An 18,251-nucleotide genomic window follows, 5' to 3' on the forward strand; every position below is an offset into this window, starting at 1 on the left:
ATGAGATTATTTGTTTTCTAAGATGGAAAGTTTGGAAAATTATTGGTATGAAGAGTATTCTAAATTTTTATCGTTTGATATTTCGTCTGATTATTTTAATATATATGAGAAATTGTATGAAGGAATTTTTAAAAAGATGTTGTATCAAAGGAATTGTTAAAAGATGAATGAGAATAAGAAAAATTTTTGTTTCGTGTAGGATTGCTCTTTGGAATTAAATAAATATTTTTTTATAAATTCATGTAATATATCTAAATTTTATATGGACATAGAAATCTTTCTTTTATATATGTACAATTTTTTTATATATGTACAATTTAAAAAGTAATGTGAATGTAAAAATTTTTTATCCTTTTATTTTTTTTGAAAAAATAATGATAGATATTCGATAGATAAATAATATTCAGTAAAGATTCTACATAGAAAAATGAATGGGAATACAAAAAAATTATATAATAGTACATTTAACAATGTATTACTTTACTTATTAAAGTAAGTATTGTATTAATAAGTAATACTTATTAAAGTAATATATTTTAAAAATTACAGTATGGATAAAATAAATGATAATATAATTCAATTTTTTTTTATCCATGACAATTTTTATTTTCGGTTGATACAAAATTTCAAAATTTATTTGACAAATGAACATGCAAAATTTTTATCGTGGGATATTTTGTATCTATTTTTCGATATTAAAAAAAATAACACTTTGCTCTTTATCGATTTTGTTATTTTATTATGCAATGAAATAAAATGGAATAAAATTTTTAATTCTTTTTTTTTTTTTACGAATGAAAGTATGCATGAAAATACATCGAGTTGTGTTTTCGAATTGTTTTCTTTTCTTCATGCTGGGTTGTAACTCGTCCACCTGGTTGCAACACCTGTTCCAGTATAACGCGTGATATAGCATAATGTGTATTGACCAATGTTTTTTTTTTTTTGTTTTCAACCGTGTAACTGCAGAGAGTGAATATGTAGATACGCCGTTAAAATATATTTGTCAGAAATATTAGAGATATTAACAATTATTGCAGAATTATACCAACTACTAAAAAAAAGAAATTAGAATAAACCAGTGTTTCTCAATGTGTGTGAAATTTTTAATTAAAAAATTTTAAATTAAAAGAAAAATTAATATTTGTTACTAATCATGAATAATTTATTGAAAACTGTGATTCATAGAGATTTATATATCAATTATTTTTTTGCTATAAAAATAAAAAATTGTTACAAATTAATATTATATAATAATAATTGCACGGTATAAAATCACATAGCATAAAGATAAAAACAAACGGAAAAAAAATACATTTTTGACAAGTTCCATGAATATCAAAGGAATATTTTTGACAATAGTCAGATTTAAAAATATCTAGGGCAGAAATAGAAATTGGCGCCTTTAATAAAGCAACCATTAAAATCAATGTACGATCTGTCATTGTATAAAAGAATTTTTTATAAAAGAATGTTGTGTTAATCCATTGGTAACATATTAAATGTATTTTTGGTATGTTCATTAATTATATTTGAGTTTATGGTAAAGAAAATTATTTAATCATGATGGATTTTATTCATTACTTTCATCATCGTTACAGTATATAATGTGTAATGTTTCTCTATAGTTCTTTCTCTCTCTGAATTATTAAATATAATTTTATTGAATAATATATGATTATATCTCAGAGATATAATGTATATCATTAAAAGTTTGAGATTCTATTATGTTCTACTTATTTTCAGGTACGAGGTATTTCATATTTTATTAATAAAATTTTAAAATATGAAATACTTCATATGAAAATAAAATTTGGGTTTTTTTTTAAATATCATATCTTGTATAATTATTCATGTTGTTTTACTTTGTATAACAAATTATTTTATTTACTTAATACAATTTGGAAAATGATTCACAATCTTATAAAGTCAATAATGTAATAATAAAATAATTTATAAAAAGAAAAAAAGATATTACTTGTTAAAAATAAATTATTATATTTTTTATTTCATTAGCAAAGAAAAACAAATAAATAATCAGTCATTCATGAATTAATTTCAAACTTTTGATCACAATATAATAAAATAAATATATTCACAAAATATTTATTTAGATTATTTTTTTTTTAATATTCTACTATTTATTTATGCACCTTCCAACTTTAAAATAAAATTATAAAACATCATATGCTTTTTAGAGATCTAGAATTTGGTTTAATTTATTTTTCTGACAAAATCACAAAAAAAATGATAAAAACTTTAATTTTTACGTATATCTCAAAATACTAAGACATTTTAATCACAAATGGCGTAACAGTTTTATCTTTCAAAAAGACCACCAATTTAACTTAAATATTTTCATCTCGCACATTAACAAAATAAAAAAAAATCGTTTATCTTAAAAATAATTCAAGAGACAAAGGCTTCATTGTAAATTCAAAATAACGCGAATTAACGCGTGAATCATTATCTTTTAAATACAGTTATAACAGGAATGAATGTGCTCATAATAGTGACATTTAGATGCTCGTTGAATTTCTATGGAAGCACAGGTCGCATTTACGCAATATGTTGTGAATGGCTTATGTGTCAGTCGCCAAAACGATATAATGCCATATCTGAGTATATTTCACGTAACGAATATCAAAATGTGATGCAGGTCTGTCCTTGAATATCAAATAGTCCTTAAGTCCTTTCGAACGAACAGGGTCGGTTATGTCGTATCGTTATCCAGCTTTCTACTCTACAAAATTAGCTTCGTTCGAAATATTGGATCCCTTTGTGAGCATACGATAGCTTTCACTGGATTGGAGAGCATTAAAACAAGGATGGTTGTAGAGGATCGCATTGTTTATTCCTTCTACTCTATTATATGATGTTCCTTTAAAATATATTAATGAGGAAATACATTATAATTATATAACGACTTATGGATTTATTTTGGATTTATTATATTGTGATGATAGTATGGTATTGTGTAATAATTTTAAAATTGAAGTTTAAAAATAAATGGAGCAAATAAGAAAGAATGATGGATATACATGTATAAGTATTAAACGTTTTGGTATAATTATGAATATGAATAATGTGAAAATGAAATATAAATTTATTTTGTATTGTGTATTGTTGTTTGAGTATATGTTATAATAATAATAAAAAAAGAAAGAAGTTCAAAGATTATTTTGTTCATATGAAATTAACCTGAACAGAATAATATATTATATTTATGAATGAAATTTTTATTAAATTATTTATTAAATATAATTACTTTGAATGTAAGCATTAGATAATTACTAGAATCATAAATTGTTTCATAATTACACAATTGTATAGAATAATATGAATATGAAATTAATGATTTTATACAAAAATTATATTTATTTAATATAATACATTTAATTTAATAAAATAAATATACAATTAGAACAGTTTTAATGTTTTTTCTGTTTTTATGTTTCAGGTAAGTGATTGGAATAATTGTTACCCAGTTTCTCTTATCTGGTAATTAACATTTCTCGAGGAGGTAAGTCTCTATGTATATAATTTTTATTATAGAATCACTATTTAGAAGCAATTGAAAAAGAAAGTATATTTTTCATTAATTCGTTATTTTTAGTTGGAAAGTAATAAACAAATAATTATTATTATTTTCAGACATTTGCAAAATTCAGTTTTTCTTGTGAAATGAAATGCTTTTAAATTATTTAGATACAATGAATTGAATATCAGTAATATATGATGGTAATTCAATATATTATGATCATATTGATTGAGTTAATTCGATAAACAGAAAATAAGATTAAAAACATACGAATTTTTTAAATTTTTATTCTGAGAACTATGCCAAGATGTTCATTTATGGCATTCACGTAATATTGCAAATTCTCCTCCCATTTTATTTTCCGTGCAGAAAAATTTAAAGTAAGCTCAGAATTTTCTAAAATAATTTTAAGCATAAATCATACATTGCAAGATTTCTAGCAATTTTTATTTTTCCTCCAGGAAAAATATCTATAATTTAGAAAAGAATCGATAAATTATCCAGAATATTTATTACTTTAAAAAGTACTTTAACAAGTATTCTCATAAAATGAATAATTTCAATCAATATAAACGTAAATTTAAATTTAATCGACGAAGTCCCGAGTTCTCTTCTTCAACAGAAATTTCTATCCTACAAATTTTCCTTTCTCTTTCGTCTTTTGCATACATTAACATATCATTATCATTCTTTCTCTAGCATCTGTACAACATTTCCATATCTTGAATTTAATTTTAAATTCTCTTACATTAGCATTTGAATCTTATGATTGTAGATACATTCGTAGAATCAAAGATTAAAACTACAATTTTTGGTGAAAATTAGGAAAATTAATTTAATAAAATTAATTTAATTAAATATAGTTATTATCCATTTCAGCCACGTTATATATTAAAAAAAGTTCGTGCTAATTTATAATATAAAATTCAGGGAAACAGTATTTTTCTTAAATATTTTTTTATCAAAAAATTAAATTAATTCATGTTTTTTTATTTATTGATTTATTTATTTATAGGAAAATTTAATAGTGTATAAAAAGTAATTATATTACCTCTATAAATACTGTTTTACTATTTTATTATCAATTTTAAATTCATAAATCATGAATTAATGTATTCTCAATTTTTTGCTGATAGATTCTCTCTTATATAAATAATGAAACATACAATTTAAATTTTAATTAAAAATATCAGTGGTAAAAAAAATTTACTAATTTATTAAAATTCATCAAAGAAATTAAAATAATTGATAAAATAATATAAATATGCTATGATATTAAATAATGAAATATTTAATGCAATATTAATGCAATATTAATTCCAGATTAAAAAAAAAATTGAAACAAATATAAGAAGTTTATGTCAATTAAGTATAAAAAAATTTTTGAGAAAATTTCAAAAACCAATTTTTTTTATAAATGGGAGCTTTTTTAATTACTTTTTTCTAACAAAAACAAGAACAATAGAATCTCATTATTTTAAAAAAAAAATTCGTATTATATCATATCAGTATTAATATATCAATGTAACAAAGAGATAATCTATCAGGTTTTATAAAGCATTTAATAGCATCCAATAATAATAATAATAACAACGATAACAACAACAACAATAATAATAATAATAAAAAAAAACAAAATTACAACTGCCATCATCGATTCGTATGACAATATATTTTGATAAACGTGGATGATTTGCAATATGGATATGCAATAAATATCGCGCGATTATACGTATTCCCACAATTTATATACCCCCTTCGATTCAATATTCACATGTATTCTCGTGTCAGTGAGCTATCGTAATCGCACGATTAACGCCTACACGCCAATCGCATTGATTTTTAGCAACAAACTACATATGCATGAAAAGCAAATCTTTTAACACTCGTATCGTTAAAATTTCGATGTTTTCAAAAGCATGACAAATGAGGTATCAATTTGATGAGCATAAACGCATATCGCGATTATCCCTTAGCATTGTCGATTTCCAGTTTTCACAGATATCGATTAACGGGGAAACAATTTTCATCCGCACGATTCATTGCATGAAATAGCTGCGCCAATACGTTTCGTCTAAATTGAAACTTCAATTTACGCAGAAAGTCTTTCGAATTCGCTAGTGTGGATTGACAACGGAACGAAAAATTGAAATAGCTCGCTATTTTTAACTCGAATTTTCTGTCTGTTTGAAGTTAGCGGAAATTTTTTTATCGATGAATCTTATCGTATAAAATTATAATTGGCATATTTCTTAATTAATTCGATGAAGACGAATCGAAAATTTATTAAATGAACAAGAAATTAAAACTAGAAAAGATATTTCTAAAAATTCAAAAAAGATATCTATTAAAAATGGATTTAGTAGTGTAATTTTCAATTTCATTAATTATATAATTCATTTGAGATTAATATCAATATAAAAATCATGGAAATTTATAATTTGGAATCTTTATCTTAGATAAAATTAAAGGGAATAGAATATTAGAATGGAATATTAATTTTTTAAAATAAAATTCCAAAATATAAATTTTCTTACCTTTATATATTAAAAACATTTCTTATATTTGTATTAAAAGTGCATTTTAATTAAGAAGAACTTTTTGATCAATATCATTCCTTTTGCCGATGCGTAAAAAGCTAACAACTTTACAAAGACGCTAATTAGAAAGAAATTTTCATGAAATTTTCGTTTCTACGTAGGTTCTATATCACACGAGATAATGAAAATTAACTTGGAAAAAGAGAGAAGACCATCCGTCCTCTTGATAACAAAGATCTTCTTTTCTAAGAAAACTTCTTTCTTCTGAGATTGCTTACAAAGTTAACTTGCTTCTTACACTCCTCCTCTTAACATGCCCTGTAAATCCCCTTTGAGAGATAGTGTTTTATTCGATTCTCAGGAGACGACACATATCATACATAACCGTATCACATGTTTATATTGACATTTTCAGTTTGCAAAGATTGCCTCGTTGCCTTGTATAATAAAATTGCGTTTCTTTTGTAGAATATTTCTTAATCCCTTTCATATATGCAGATTATTCTTTTATATTAAAAAAAAAAAAAAAACAAAAACAAAAAATAAAATACTCAAAAGGATTACATTTCAATTTAAACGCATAGAGTAAATTGACAAAATTTGACCCATCTTAAACCAGATTGGGTTTACCACACCAATGTTCTCAGTTTGCACACTGGACGACATTTTCCGTACGTGCGCATTTCTGCTTCCATTTCTCCCGTTATCGTTTTCTCTTAACCGAACAATTTCCCCCGTTAACCGCCATTGACATCGGATCGTATAAATTTATTTCTAGTCTATATTTTGCGTACACGGTGTACACGGTGCTGCACAATCTGTTTCGGAACGAGAGATAATGGGTTCGTCGATTTGAATGAGAACTATTACTTTCAACGCTCTTTTGTATTGCTTTCTACCGTGCGTACAGGATTAAAAGGAATTTGCATATTTAGAGGCGATACAATATGAGAAGTTGTATGGAAATTTCAGTGATGAAAGTTTTAAAACGTGGATGGATCAAAGAGGGAGTGAGATAATTGATGGAAAGGCTAATTAGTGATTTTGATAAAGGATTTATTAAAAAATATATATGTAGATATTTTAGACGTATTTATGATTATTCTTAATCCTTTTTTTTTATCTGTGGAATAGATAATCGATTGTTTCATATTCCATGAATTTCAGAAACGACGTGTTAACGATTTGAATATACAGAAAAATAGGTGGTTCTATTTTTATTTTTATTTTCTAATCAGGAATACATCTATGTTGATATATATACTCGTTGAATTTACAATATAAAAAAAAATTAAATAGAAATATGATGTTTAAAATATTGAAAATTCAAATTAATTATAATATAGAAAATTGAAATTAATTAACAATTAAATAAGATGTCTTTTTTTACAATTTCTCGATGTGCTTATATCTGTTCTGTATTATATTTTAAATAAAGATAAAGAATAGAAGATATTATACTCTCTCTATAAAACGAACTATAGAATAGGAGTAAAACATAAAATAAAAAGGAGAAAGATAGAGTAATAGTCTGGCCAAACGATGTGGTGGGATTCATTTCTTAATGGCCTTGAGCGACCAATTGATTTTAAACGAACTGCAATATATCTATAGTAGATTCAATTCACTGACTTGAATTTTAAAGAAACATTTGGTGGTATAAAAGTCACGATCAAGTTTAATTGACCGAAACAGATATTATTTTTCGTTCTATATAAAATATATTAATATTAATTTTATATACTTGGATTAATATACTAAAAAATATAATAAAATATAAAAATCATAGAGAACAAAAATTGTTTTATCATAATATTTAGCGACTTAAAGTTTCAAAGTAGAATATATATGTGACAATGTTTGTTAACAGTGTAATAAAGTAGGATTTCATGTTATGTTACAGAAAAGATTTAAATTAGATCACCGAAAATTCAAATAATTAGTTAAGTTAGGTAATTGCTAGCTAAATACACATCTGTTTGCTTGCTAGCTTCTTGTTTTTAAACTTGAGCAATTAAGAAAGTATGACTAAGATAAAACTTTCAAATAACGACAATTAAATGACGATTTACATTATATTTTAAACGCAATTATAATTTTTATTATCATAATTTCGACTTGCAAACAAAAAAGATTTAAATAATCTGTTTTATTTTGCATTCCATTTCATTTTGAAATCAATAGACATATTTTTTTATAGGTACATACAACTCACGATTTGCATAAAGGGAAAATATCGTATTATGAAATGGAAGTACTTACCTTTTCTTGATCCTTGAAGATTTTCACGAAACATTCTTCGTTTCATTGGTTCTCTTTCGTCGATTGAAATCGTGTTTCCAAGAATTTAATATTCTCTCGAACGATCTCGACACGAAAAAGAGAGAAAGAAAACACTCGTAACCGACGAGATATAGCGTAAACGAGAATTGAAAAGAATCGTTTAGGATGTGTTCGCTCTTTCAAAAATCTGGATTTATGTTTTCTACGTGTGCTGTGCACGAAACTTCTCTCGTTAGTACGTAGAAAAGAACATCTGAAATTTATCGTTTCTAAAGGTTTTTCCAATCATTACACCACTTTAAGGAAAAAAATTATATTATCCTTATTTATTTTGAGTAACAAGATAATTACATATTTTTATTTTTAGTCGCAGTTTTAGTTCATTACTTGTCAACAAATTTAGTTTAATAGTATATTGCTTTAAAATAATTTTATAAAAATTATTTTTTGTGATGAAAGATTCATATTGTAGAATTTGTATCGTTATATTATAGTTTCTTCTAGAAAATAATAAGTAAAATTTAGTGAATTTTTTTAACGAAAGAATATATATATGTATAAAATTGATAACTTGTGCATCTTGTGAAGATGATATAATTTATATCACGATAGTTGATTTCTTAAAAAGTATTGAGTACTAAAGTGAATCAAATCTTAATAAAACGTGACCTTTTGTAACAGCTTCTGCCATTTCCGCATTTATGTTTAAAGAGTATCGTTACAAATCGTTTAAGGTTGTTCTCAAATGACCTTAACGATGGTGAAAGTGTGTTTTACCGTGACATAAATAGTGGATCTTTATAATGCTCGTGATACAGCAACGAGAGTGATGTTAATGTCTCCGTAAATATTGTATCTTCTTCCAACAAGTATAGATGGGCGTAAATGACTTTGCACTAAAGTTCCACGTTACCCTTTCGATAACTGTGCGAGAAAAGTTATCGTCGTAATAATCGTAAAAAGTCAATTTTTATGATTACGATAACTACAAGAACCAACGTTATAATTATAATTATGAAAAATTAATCAAGCAATAATGAAAACAATAATGGTAAATCGAACAAATTATTATATTATTATCCTTTTTTTAGCACGAATACATATACTTTGAAATTTCTCTGAAAAGAAAAAAGTAAATCAATGTACGCGCAAACACGCTTGAAATTAATAAATCTGGATACATTAACCATGAAATATAAGCTAGTTGTAACCAGAGATATGCACGCATAAAAAGATGCGCATATATCTTTCGAGAAAAAAAAAGAGAAAAACGCGTACAACGAGGTACAGAAAAAAAAGTCCCCATTAATCTGCGAACGTGAGAACGGATGAGAAAGAATTTGTCGTCTCTGAGCTTGAACAACTTAATCAAACAAGCTGCTAATGAATCCTGCAAAGAAATAATTTTAAATGTAAATACGCATATAATAAATTGAATGACAAACCAAACAACGATTCTACGAATACAATAATTTTGAAAACAACAGAGACTACTACCACAATTCATACATTCAAACTTGGTGCTATTAAGTCTACCGTAGATATCGATTTATGCGCAGATCTAACCTCACGATAGAACTATTCGCACATCCATGCATAGATATCTCTGTGCGATATCTCTCTTCGAAAAAAGAGGAAAAAAGAAAAAAAAAAATAACAGGAAAATAGTCTATCTTCGTTTATTCGGGGATCGAAGGAAACAACTAGAAGAATAGTGCACTTTAAAATGAAAATACACGTTTTCGGGGAGAGGGGGGGCGTGTTTAGTTTCTCGCGGCCGAAAACATCAACAATGGTGAGATTTTTAAAGATCCGTCGGCAACAATGGAACCGGCATCTCGTCTCGAAACGCGCACAATGTTCCTTCGTGACTGTGAACACAATACCCGTTCGATCGTCCTTTAAGGGTACTCGAATCTCGAAGACCATCCATACCTTCGAGTGTCGAAACCTAGTGACGACGATGCCAATTTTTCCCTCCTTCCCCTTTTTCGCACAACACGTTGGACACGTGTAACCATCGGAGAAACTGGTCCAAGGTAAATCCGTTGAGAATTGTTTCACGCGTGGCAACGAAACCAAGGAACACGGATGTACACAGTCCTGGGAAAGCTGTTTGGTTACGAGCCTGAAACTAGGAACCGTGTCCTGGAAATGTTGAGAATAATGTAGGTCAACATTCACTCCTAAAGTTTACGAGCGAAACACGTTCTCGTCGAACGAACGAGAGACATACATCGTCGATGATGATGAAAAATAGAAACGATGGTAGTATCTGATTAAGGGAAATTAACTGGAACGATTCGACGTTGACTGATAACGTGTTACGTAATTCAACGTTGAAGTTATAACGAACGAAAACCTTTCATACAGCTTCCATTTTGAGTTGACTGTAACGCGATCGAATGGATGGATTAAAGCGATCTGTATCTTAACGGATCGTGCTTTATCTGTCTCTCAGCTGATCAAATTGCGAGAGCGATTAAAGATGGATCGATGAAGATAGGCAACAAGTGTTGAGAAATCTTAACGGCCAAACGATCCGTCAATAAATAGAATATGTGTGTGTGTGGATATGGGTTGAAAAAGATGGAGTGGAAGTAGGATTATTCTTCGATCTGACTCGGCACAATTTATGATCGATGACGTTTGTTTAACCGATTCCCTTTAGAAATTTATCTTTTGAGAAGTGTGTCCAGGTTACTTTTTGAAAAGAACTCTCGATAAAGTAAAATCTAAGAAGGAACAATGAAGAAGAAGAAAAAGAAGAAGAAGAAGAAGAAGAAGACGTTCGTAACTTTGTACAGAATTTCGAAAATTCAGCTCTTAACTTATCTCTTCTCTAAATTATTACATTTCGTGTGGTGAAATTTTATTGAAGATATTCCATCTTGAAAAAGTTAAACTGAACATTAATAATTTCCAAAGTAAGAAATTAGCGTTAAAATTTCGAAACGAGAGATGCAAAACAGTATCGAATTTAATTTGTAAAGCAAATTTCGCGGACTGCAGTTCATCGAGAGGAATCACGCGAGTATTAATTATTTAAGAAAATTCTATTATGTCGACGGTGTAGCATTTGATGTATCAATGCACACGTTATATCGCTGTACACGTAACAACGATAACTTTTGCAAAATTGATTATGATCCACAAACTTCGATCGGTTCACACTTCAGGGAAAGGAATACAAACTATGGAAACAATCTGTATCCATTAGCATAGTGGGTGTAAGCACGGCCTATTTGTCCTTTATCGAGGAAAACAATGGCAATGCGCTTGTTCTTCCTGTGGAACAGAGCGATACACGGATGCTATAATCGAATTCAAACACTTGAACATAATCAGCCCGCTTTAGAGATATCGGGTCAATTCTGAATGTAACCGAGAAACGAGGTTACTATATGCACAATGATGATGCGGTATCACCCAGCGTGGAGAAATCGATTGTGTTTTTTCATTCACAGCGCGCGACACTCTAATTTTCGTCTCTTCTCCCACGAGAAGTGGAGAAACTCTGCCAAACCAAACCTGTGAATCGCCTTCTTCAACACGAGTGAAGTTAATCTTCCTTCGAAATGAGCGTCGAATTATTTTGTCGCGAAGGAAAAATCTTGGACTCGTGGGAAAGAAACAAAAGAAAGGGAAAAAAGGAAGAAGAAACATTCGAATACCGCGATTCGTCCGTGAAAAGAGCGTAGTATAAATAGGAAAGGGACAAGGAGAGAGGAACCGAATGAGAAAAAGTGTGCGACTCCCGAGGATGGAGCCGGAGATTGTCCGTGGAAAAGGAAAGAAGGAAAAGGACAAGAGTAGCGATTGAGTGGGGGTGAGGGGTAGTAGTAGACGAAGGGAGAAGGGCAGAGGGGGAGGATGTGGGCGAACGTTGCGGTCCAGAGGGATGAAGGAGAGGCATTACTGGCGGTGAGGGGTAGCGATACTGGCGTACGAGACGACCGGGGATGGACGAGGTGGCAGGAATGGCGGGGTGGAAGGGTGGTTGGTGAGGTGGTGGGTGGATGGAGGGTCGGTTGGTTGGTTTGCGTGGAGGAACTGCGCGGCAGTCGAGGCCGCGAGGCTCAGTGCTAGGGAGCGCAGCATCGCGATGCGTCGCCTTCTGATTGCTGCCGCACTCGCATACGGCTTTTTTCCTCGTTCGAACGTCTCTTCCCTTCTTCCATTCCTTACCTTCGAGTGACAACGCGTTCCCCCTTTTTTTTTTATTTCCCTCTCCCGTACTCGTTTCGTTCCCGTATCCAGTTTCCTCTCCTCGTATTCTCCTCCCATTCGTATTTTTCTCTTCCCCCGCCGTATTATTACGTCTCCGTCGTGTATACGTACATCCCCGGTAATTTTATACCGTAGTATCGTGTAAATTAAATCGCGTGTATCCCGCGAGTGCGGTTCCTCTTCTTCTTCCTATTCCTCTTCCTATTATTCGCGTAGTGTGTACAAGTGCGTGTTGTAACCGCGTCGGCCAAGTCAGTGGCGTGCGTTGGCCAGCATGAACGCGAGAATATACTCACCGGTCAGAACCATGTGGCGAGATAGATCCTAATAAGGAGGCGAGAGGGCAGAGGCTGTACACCCAGCTCTGTTCCCCGCGAGATGGAAATGGATCCGTACGCGGTCGGTTGGCCGGCTCAAGGTCATGGTGTCGGCAGTGCTACCGGAGGTGTCGCCGCCAGTGGGAATGGGGCCAATATGAGCGACGGCGCGAACACCATACCGCGATGCTGGAGCAGACCGTGCAGATCGACCGATCCGTCGCCGATGCGGCCGATCGAGCACGGCATGCGTTCGACCGAGGCGATGAGGTCGATGGAGTCGATGAGATCCATCGACTCGGTGATAAGGCAACCGTCGGCCGATCCGATGCGGGCTTCCGTCGATCATCACCAATCGAGCAGATCGCTCGAGGGGATGGCAAGGCCTATGGAACAACAGATACGCACGGAACAGCCGCGATCGAGCGTCGAGCATCCAGCCTCGTCCTCTTCCATGTCTTCCACGCCGATGAGGGCCGGGATCGAGCATCACGCGTTGCGCGCGATAGAGCACCCGTGCAGGCTGAAGGATCACGCGAGTTACATTCACGATCATCACTTTGGCCGGATGCACGATCACGGATGTAGATCCGTGGAGCACGTATCGCGGATGCTGGAGCATCGCTTCCACGAGCAGCATCCCGGTAGACCGCCGATTGAACAGCCACCTTGTCGGCCAATCGAGCATCCGCCTGTGCGCCCGCCACCCGTCAACTATTCCTGCCGGCCTCTCGATCACGCACCCGGAAGACCTATGCCGATGGACTGTGTCATCTATGGTCCGCATTCCCATCCACCGCCAAGGTTACCGAGCGAAAGCCCCTTTCGCGTCAACTGCCCCGTGCACAGCCCTTTCCGATATAGATTCCCCAATGGTGGTGTGGATTATCATTCGCAACATCAGGTAAGCCCGCAATTTCCTTGGCATAGTGGATGCATACATGTGCGTCTATCGTTGGAAATAGGAATTTTGGAATCGTCGTTCTTTCAATGGCTTACGAAATTAGAGTTCTCTTAAATCTGTTATCTGGTATCTGTTAAAGACGAAATCCTTGGAAATGTTGTTCTTTGAATAGTTTAAGGAATATTCAAATGTTTTCTTCTTCAAAATTTCCTTGGTATAATAATAGGTTTGATTTGAAGATAGAAATCTTGAAGGAAGTGTTGTCTTTTGACTGGTTTAAAAAAAGTTTGAGCACTTTCTTTATCCAGACTTTCTTTGATATGATAATGGAGTCATGTTCTGTCGTTAAAGAAATCTTGGAAGTATTGTCTTTTGAGCTTAAGAAATGTTTGTGTACCTTCTCCATCAGATTTTCTTTGATATGATAATAGATGCATGTGTAAATCTGTTGATTTTTCGTTAAAGGTAGAAATCTTGGATGTATTCTCTTTCGAATGGTTTCGAATGCTTTGAGCTTTTCTTGTGATAAACAATCAGAGATGTTTATTGTATTACAAATAATTTTATTAACAATAACGAAATGTGTTTTATTTTGGAGATAGATGGAAGAAAAAAAATAGTTTAATGGAATAGTTCTTTACATTTCAATGTGTAACCAACCAGATTTTACCTATACTATACAGAGTGAAATTCATATGTAAAAAATTTTATGCATTTTCGAAATTTATGTAACTAGTGGAACAGAGAATATATATTCAACAAGAAAGCAAACGGAGAGACATATTTCCATCTAGTCGTGAATTTCACCACGACTGTCCTGTTGAAAACCATTTTTCGAAATATATAAAAGTTACTTCATTATGCATTCCGTTCGCTGGTTCGTAAATTTAGTCTCGTCATGGCGATATCATCGATATCTATTCAGAAACTTGTAAATAGTACACGGATATATACGGTTGCGAAATATCTCGTATAAAAAAGAAAACCAAGAAAATCTTTCCGTTTTTGCACGACATATATATTTATATTCAACATAAAATATTCAAGGTGAAAAGTTTTAATTCTAACATTTTCCTTTTTTGTTTTGTAATAGTTTAATTAAATACAGCGAAGATAATTCGCAACAAAATTACCATTATAATTTTTCTAATGCATAAATACATTTTCTGCGCGTGAATAATCGCGAACGAAATAAATTTTTCCATCTCTTCTTATAAAAAAAACAAAAAAATCTCGCTAACGATAAAAATAATTTTTACCTCGAAAATAATTGTCCAGGCAAAGAAATCTTCCCTTGTTTTAGTCAACAATATCATTTACCTTGAAAATGGGACAATCCCGTAACCGTGGATTCGTTGCTTCTTTATGAATGTTTTCAATGTTTAGCGTCAGATTCACGCTGATCCCAGGCGTAATTAATTTCTTTTATATGTCTCATTTTATTGTCTCATTTGAGGTATTTTTAAATAAGATTACCAAGGTATTTGCAGTGATACCGTCTGCGACAGTGACTGTGAAGAAGAGAATTGGTTAAACGGATCTATCTATCAGGATAGATACTATGCATTTACCACGTTGGAAATGGTGCGGAGAGTGATATTGAGATTGGCTACTTGAGAATTACGTGTAGAGGTTTAATTAAACGGTCCAACGGAATTAGAATACTTAAGAGATGTGTTCGAAATAGCTTTTGTGTCACGAGAGTCTAATGGAATGTAATTTTTCGTTTCTATTTGTCTTAGAATTAGGATAATTTTAGGGAGAGATGAAATATTTTCTTTTTAATATCTGTCTGCAATTAATTGAGAAAATGCAGAGATTTTTGATCGAGATATCGTATTGTTTTGCACAGTTTATATTTTAATTGAAGATATTTTAATCGTAGAATATTGAATGGTCGTTTTTTTATTGTATAAAATTTATACATCATATCTAATTCCCTTTTTTTTTATTTCGATAATCAAAAGAATTTACTTCATATTTGTAACAATATCAAATGTTATTCTAACACGCTTTTTCATTTGTTAAAGAATAGAAAAATATTGATATTGAAATATTTTCAGTAATAACAAATTTTATTTTGTTCAATTTTATTCCTTTGTTTGTTTTACAGGAATGAATTTCATAAAATTCGAGCAAAAATTCCATGTTTTCATGTTTCATTTCATTTTCATCGTTCAATCCGTATTTTATCCGTGTGTCGTCGTCGGTAATTGATGTCACGCGATAACACACATTTATCAAAAGTATATACGCAATAATCTTAAATCTACTGAGAATAAAGTTTTACGAAAATATCGTTTTATCTTTCTTACAACTTAACTTATCGATGCTTGGAAGCAAACAAATCTATCGATGTTCTGTCACATATAATATCGATCAAACTCGAATAACTTTTATAGGCATGTTCATTAAGAAATAAAGCCAAGATTACGTTCTACTTGCGGGTTCACAAATCCACGAATTATTAAAAAAGTTTCCCTTATTTAAACCGACGCGAAATTGCTCTTATCGTTTTTTCTTTCGGTCGATCTTTCAAAAATTGAAGTTTAACTTCTTCGTTCTCGGCTATGTGCTCGATCGAACGAATGATCGAAAAAATTGTAGCACTAAACAATAACAGAAAACAATAAAAAAAATCTCTTGTATAAAAATTGATTTTAAACGAGCAGAAAAGATCAAGATAAAAATATATATGAAATATCATAATCATGATCCAATTTCCCGTATCATCTTATCGAATTCAATATAAAAAACATATCGGATATCTTACCAATACCATATGACATATATATGTATATATATAAATCATACGATATAAAAAGAAGATTATAAAAATTCAACTTATTTTCTCATATTTTCCACATTGTGCATCTATACAGATGCCCATTCAATCTTCCTAAAAAATAACATTATCCCTCCCTCCCGTGGAACATATATTTCCATTGAAAAAATCATCCCCCTCTAAATCCTCGACTTAGACTTTCACAAGAGGAATCACTTCGTTTCCCCCCCTTCCTTCCCAACGATGGCCGGATTTTCCATCGAAGACGTTCTATCTATCAAGAGTTTTACCAAGTAACGTCTGAATTTGCTCCCATTCGTGTCCTTCCTATTTCTTCGGTCGATCCTGAAAAAGAACACAGTGGCGCGCTTACATCCCCTTCCCCCTCTTCGTGTCGCCCACGCTTACGTGCCCGACATACAAAACGCAGCCAGAGTGGAGCGAGGGAGGAGGGAAGGAGGAGGGGATGGTGTACTGATTTCACGAGTTTCGCCGATTTTCGGGGCGGATGGATATCGTATGCGCTGTTCAGGTAGCATCTCGTCGTAGGGGGATTCACTCTGACATGCAAATACCATGTGTATGTGCAGAACGGGACGTGGGCGTACCGATCGATATCGAGCGCCGATTTAAGCCGCTGATCTCCCCGAAATATCTTTCCCTACAGCGAAACGCGATAACGTTTCGCGTTCCAATTCCAACTGATACCCCCTTGCTTCAACCCCTTCTGTGCATCGCGCTACGTCATTGATGCGTATCCAACAATATATCAACGGAGGGAGGATGGTGCATCAATGAAGGGTTAATAATATAGGGGAAATGATTGGGACGCGTGCTTGATCTCGGGCTTCACTGCGACGATAATGGTTTGCGGTGCGCCATTTGCTTACAGGATGGATCGCTTTATCGTGTGTGATATCGGGATTGGATGAATGCTACTTTCGATATTTCACGTGTATGTACACAGGGTGATTGAAAATTCGAGATTAACTTTAAGAGTTACATGGCGTTATAGGTTATGTAAGCGAAATTGCAGTTGTTTGAGAAAAACCTAGGCGAGAATTGAAGAATTATTTATTGGGGTGTAAAGGCTGCGAGTTATGGGATGGGATTATTAGTTTTTGAAATACTTATTTTTGGAACGAGTTTATGAACGAGAGAAAAAAAAATTCGTTTGTAGTTGAGAACAATTTTTCGATGTATAGATTCAAAGAATTTATGCGATACTAATGATACTAGTAATTATAGTAGTAATATATTATATATTAGTAATGATTGTATATATGTATAGAAAAAATATTTTGTAATGATATCGATATAATACAAAATATATATTATTTTTAATTTGATTTTTAATAATATATATTTTTGATTTTTTCAAATTTTAAATTTTATTTTTCTTATTATTATTTCGATATATATACTATAATGGATTAATTTAATCCGATTGAAATTATAATTTCAAATTTCTTTTATGTGTTTAAACATATCCAAATATGTACATATATGTGTAATGTCAAAACTATTCGAAACTATCTTTATCTGATCCAGGAGAATATTCGCATTTCCATATAGAACTAAAATCACAAAACATTATATGCAACGAAATATTATACGATCAGAAATTTGGACATAACCTCTAAAACAAATT

The 18,251-nt window shown here is 31.6% G+C and overlaps 1 protein-coding gene across 7 annotated transcripts in view; it reads left to right on the forward strand.

Moving 5' to 3' along the window:
- LOC122719703 (peripheral plasma membrane protein CASK) overlaps positions 1–18,251 on the forward strand; it is a 238,805-nt gene that overhangs the window by 77,731 nt on the left and 142,823 nt on the right. Inside the window, exon 1 of one of the 7 annotated variants that reach the window (XM_043945750.1) lies at positions 12,474–13,815. The exons of the other annotated variants lie outside the window; for them this stretch is intronic. Coding sequence (XP_043801685.1) covers positions 12,973–13,815 — 843 coding nt within the window. The 5' untranslated portion in view covers positions 12,474–12,972. Of the gene's footprint in view, positions 1–12,473; positions 13,816–18,251 lie in introns of those variants that run through there. 7 annotated transcript variants of the gene reach the window in all.

The sequence above is a fragment of the Apis laboriosa genome, unplaced genomic scaffold (assembly GCF_014066325.1).
Source record: "Apis laboriosa isolate Shangri-la unplaced genomic scaffold, ASM1406632v1 scaffold99_cov153, whole genome shotgun sequence".
In the NCBI taxonomy this organism is placed as follows: Eukaryota; Metazoa; Arthropoda; class Insecta; order Hymenoptera; family Apidae; genus Apis; species Apis laboriosa.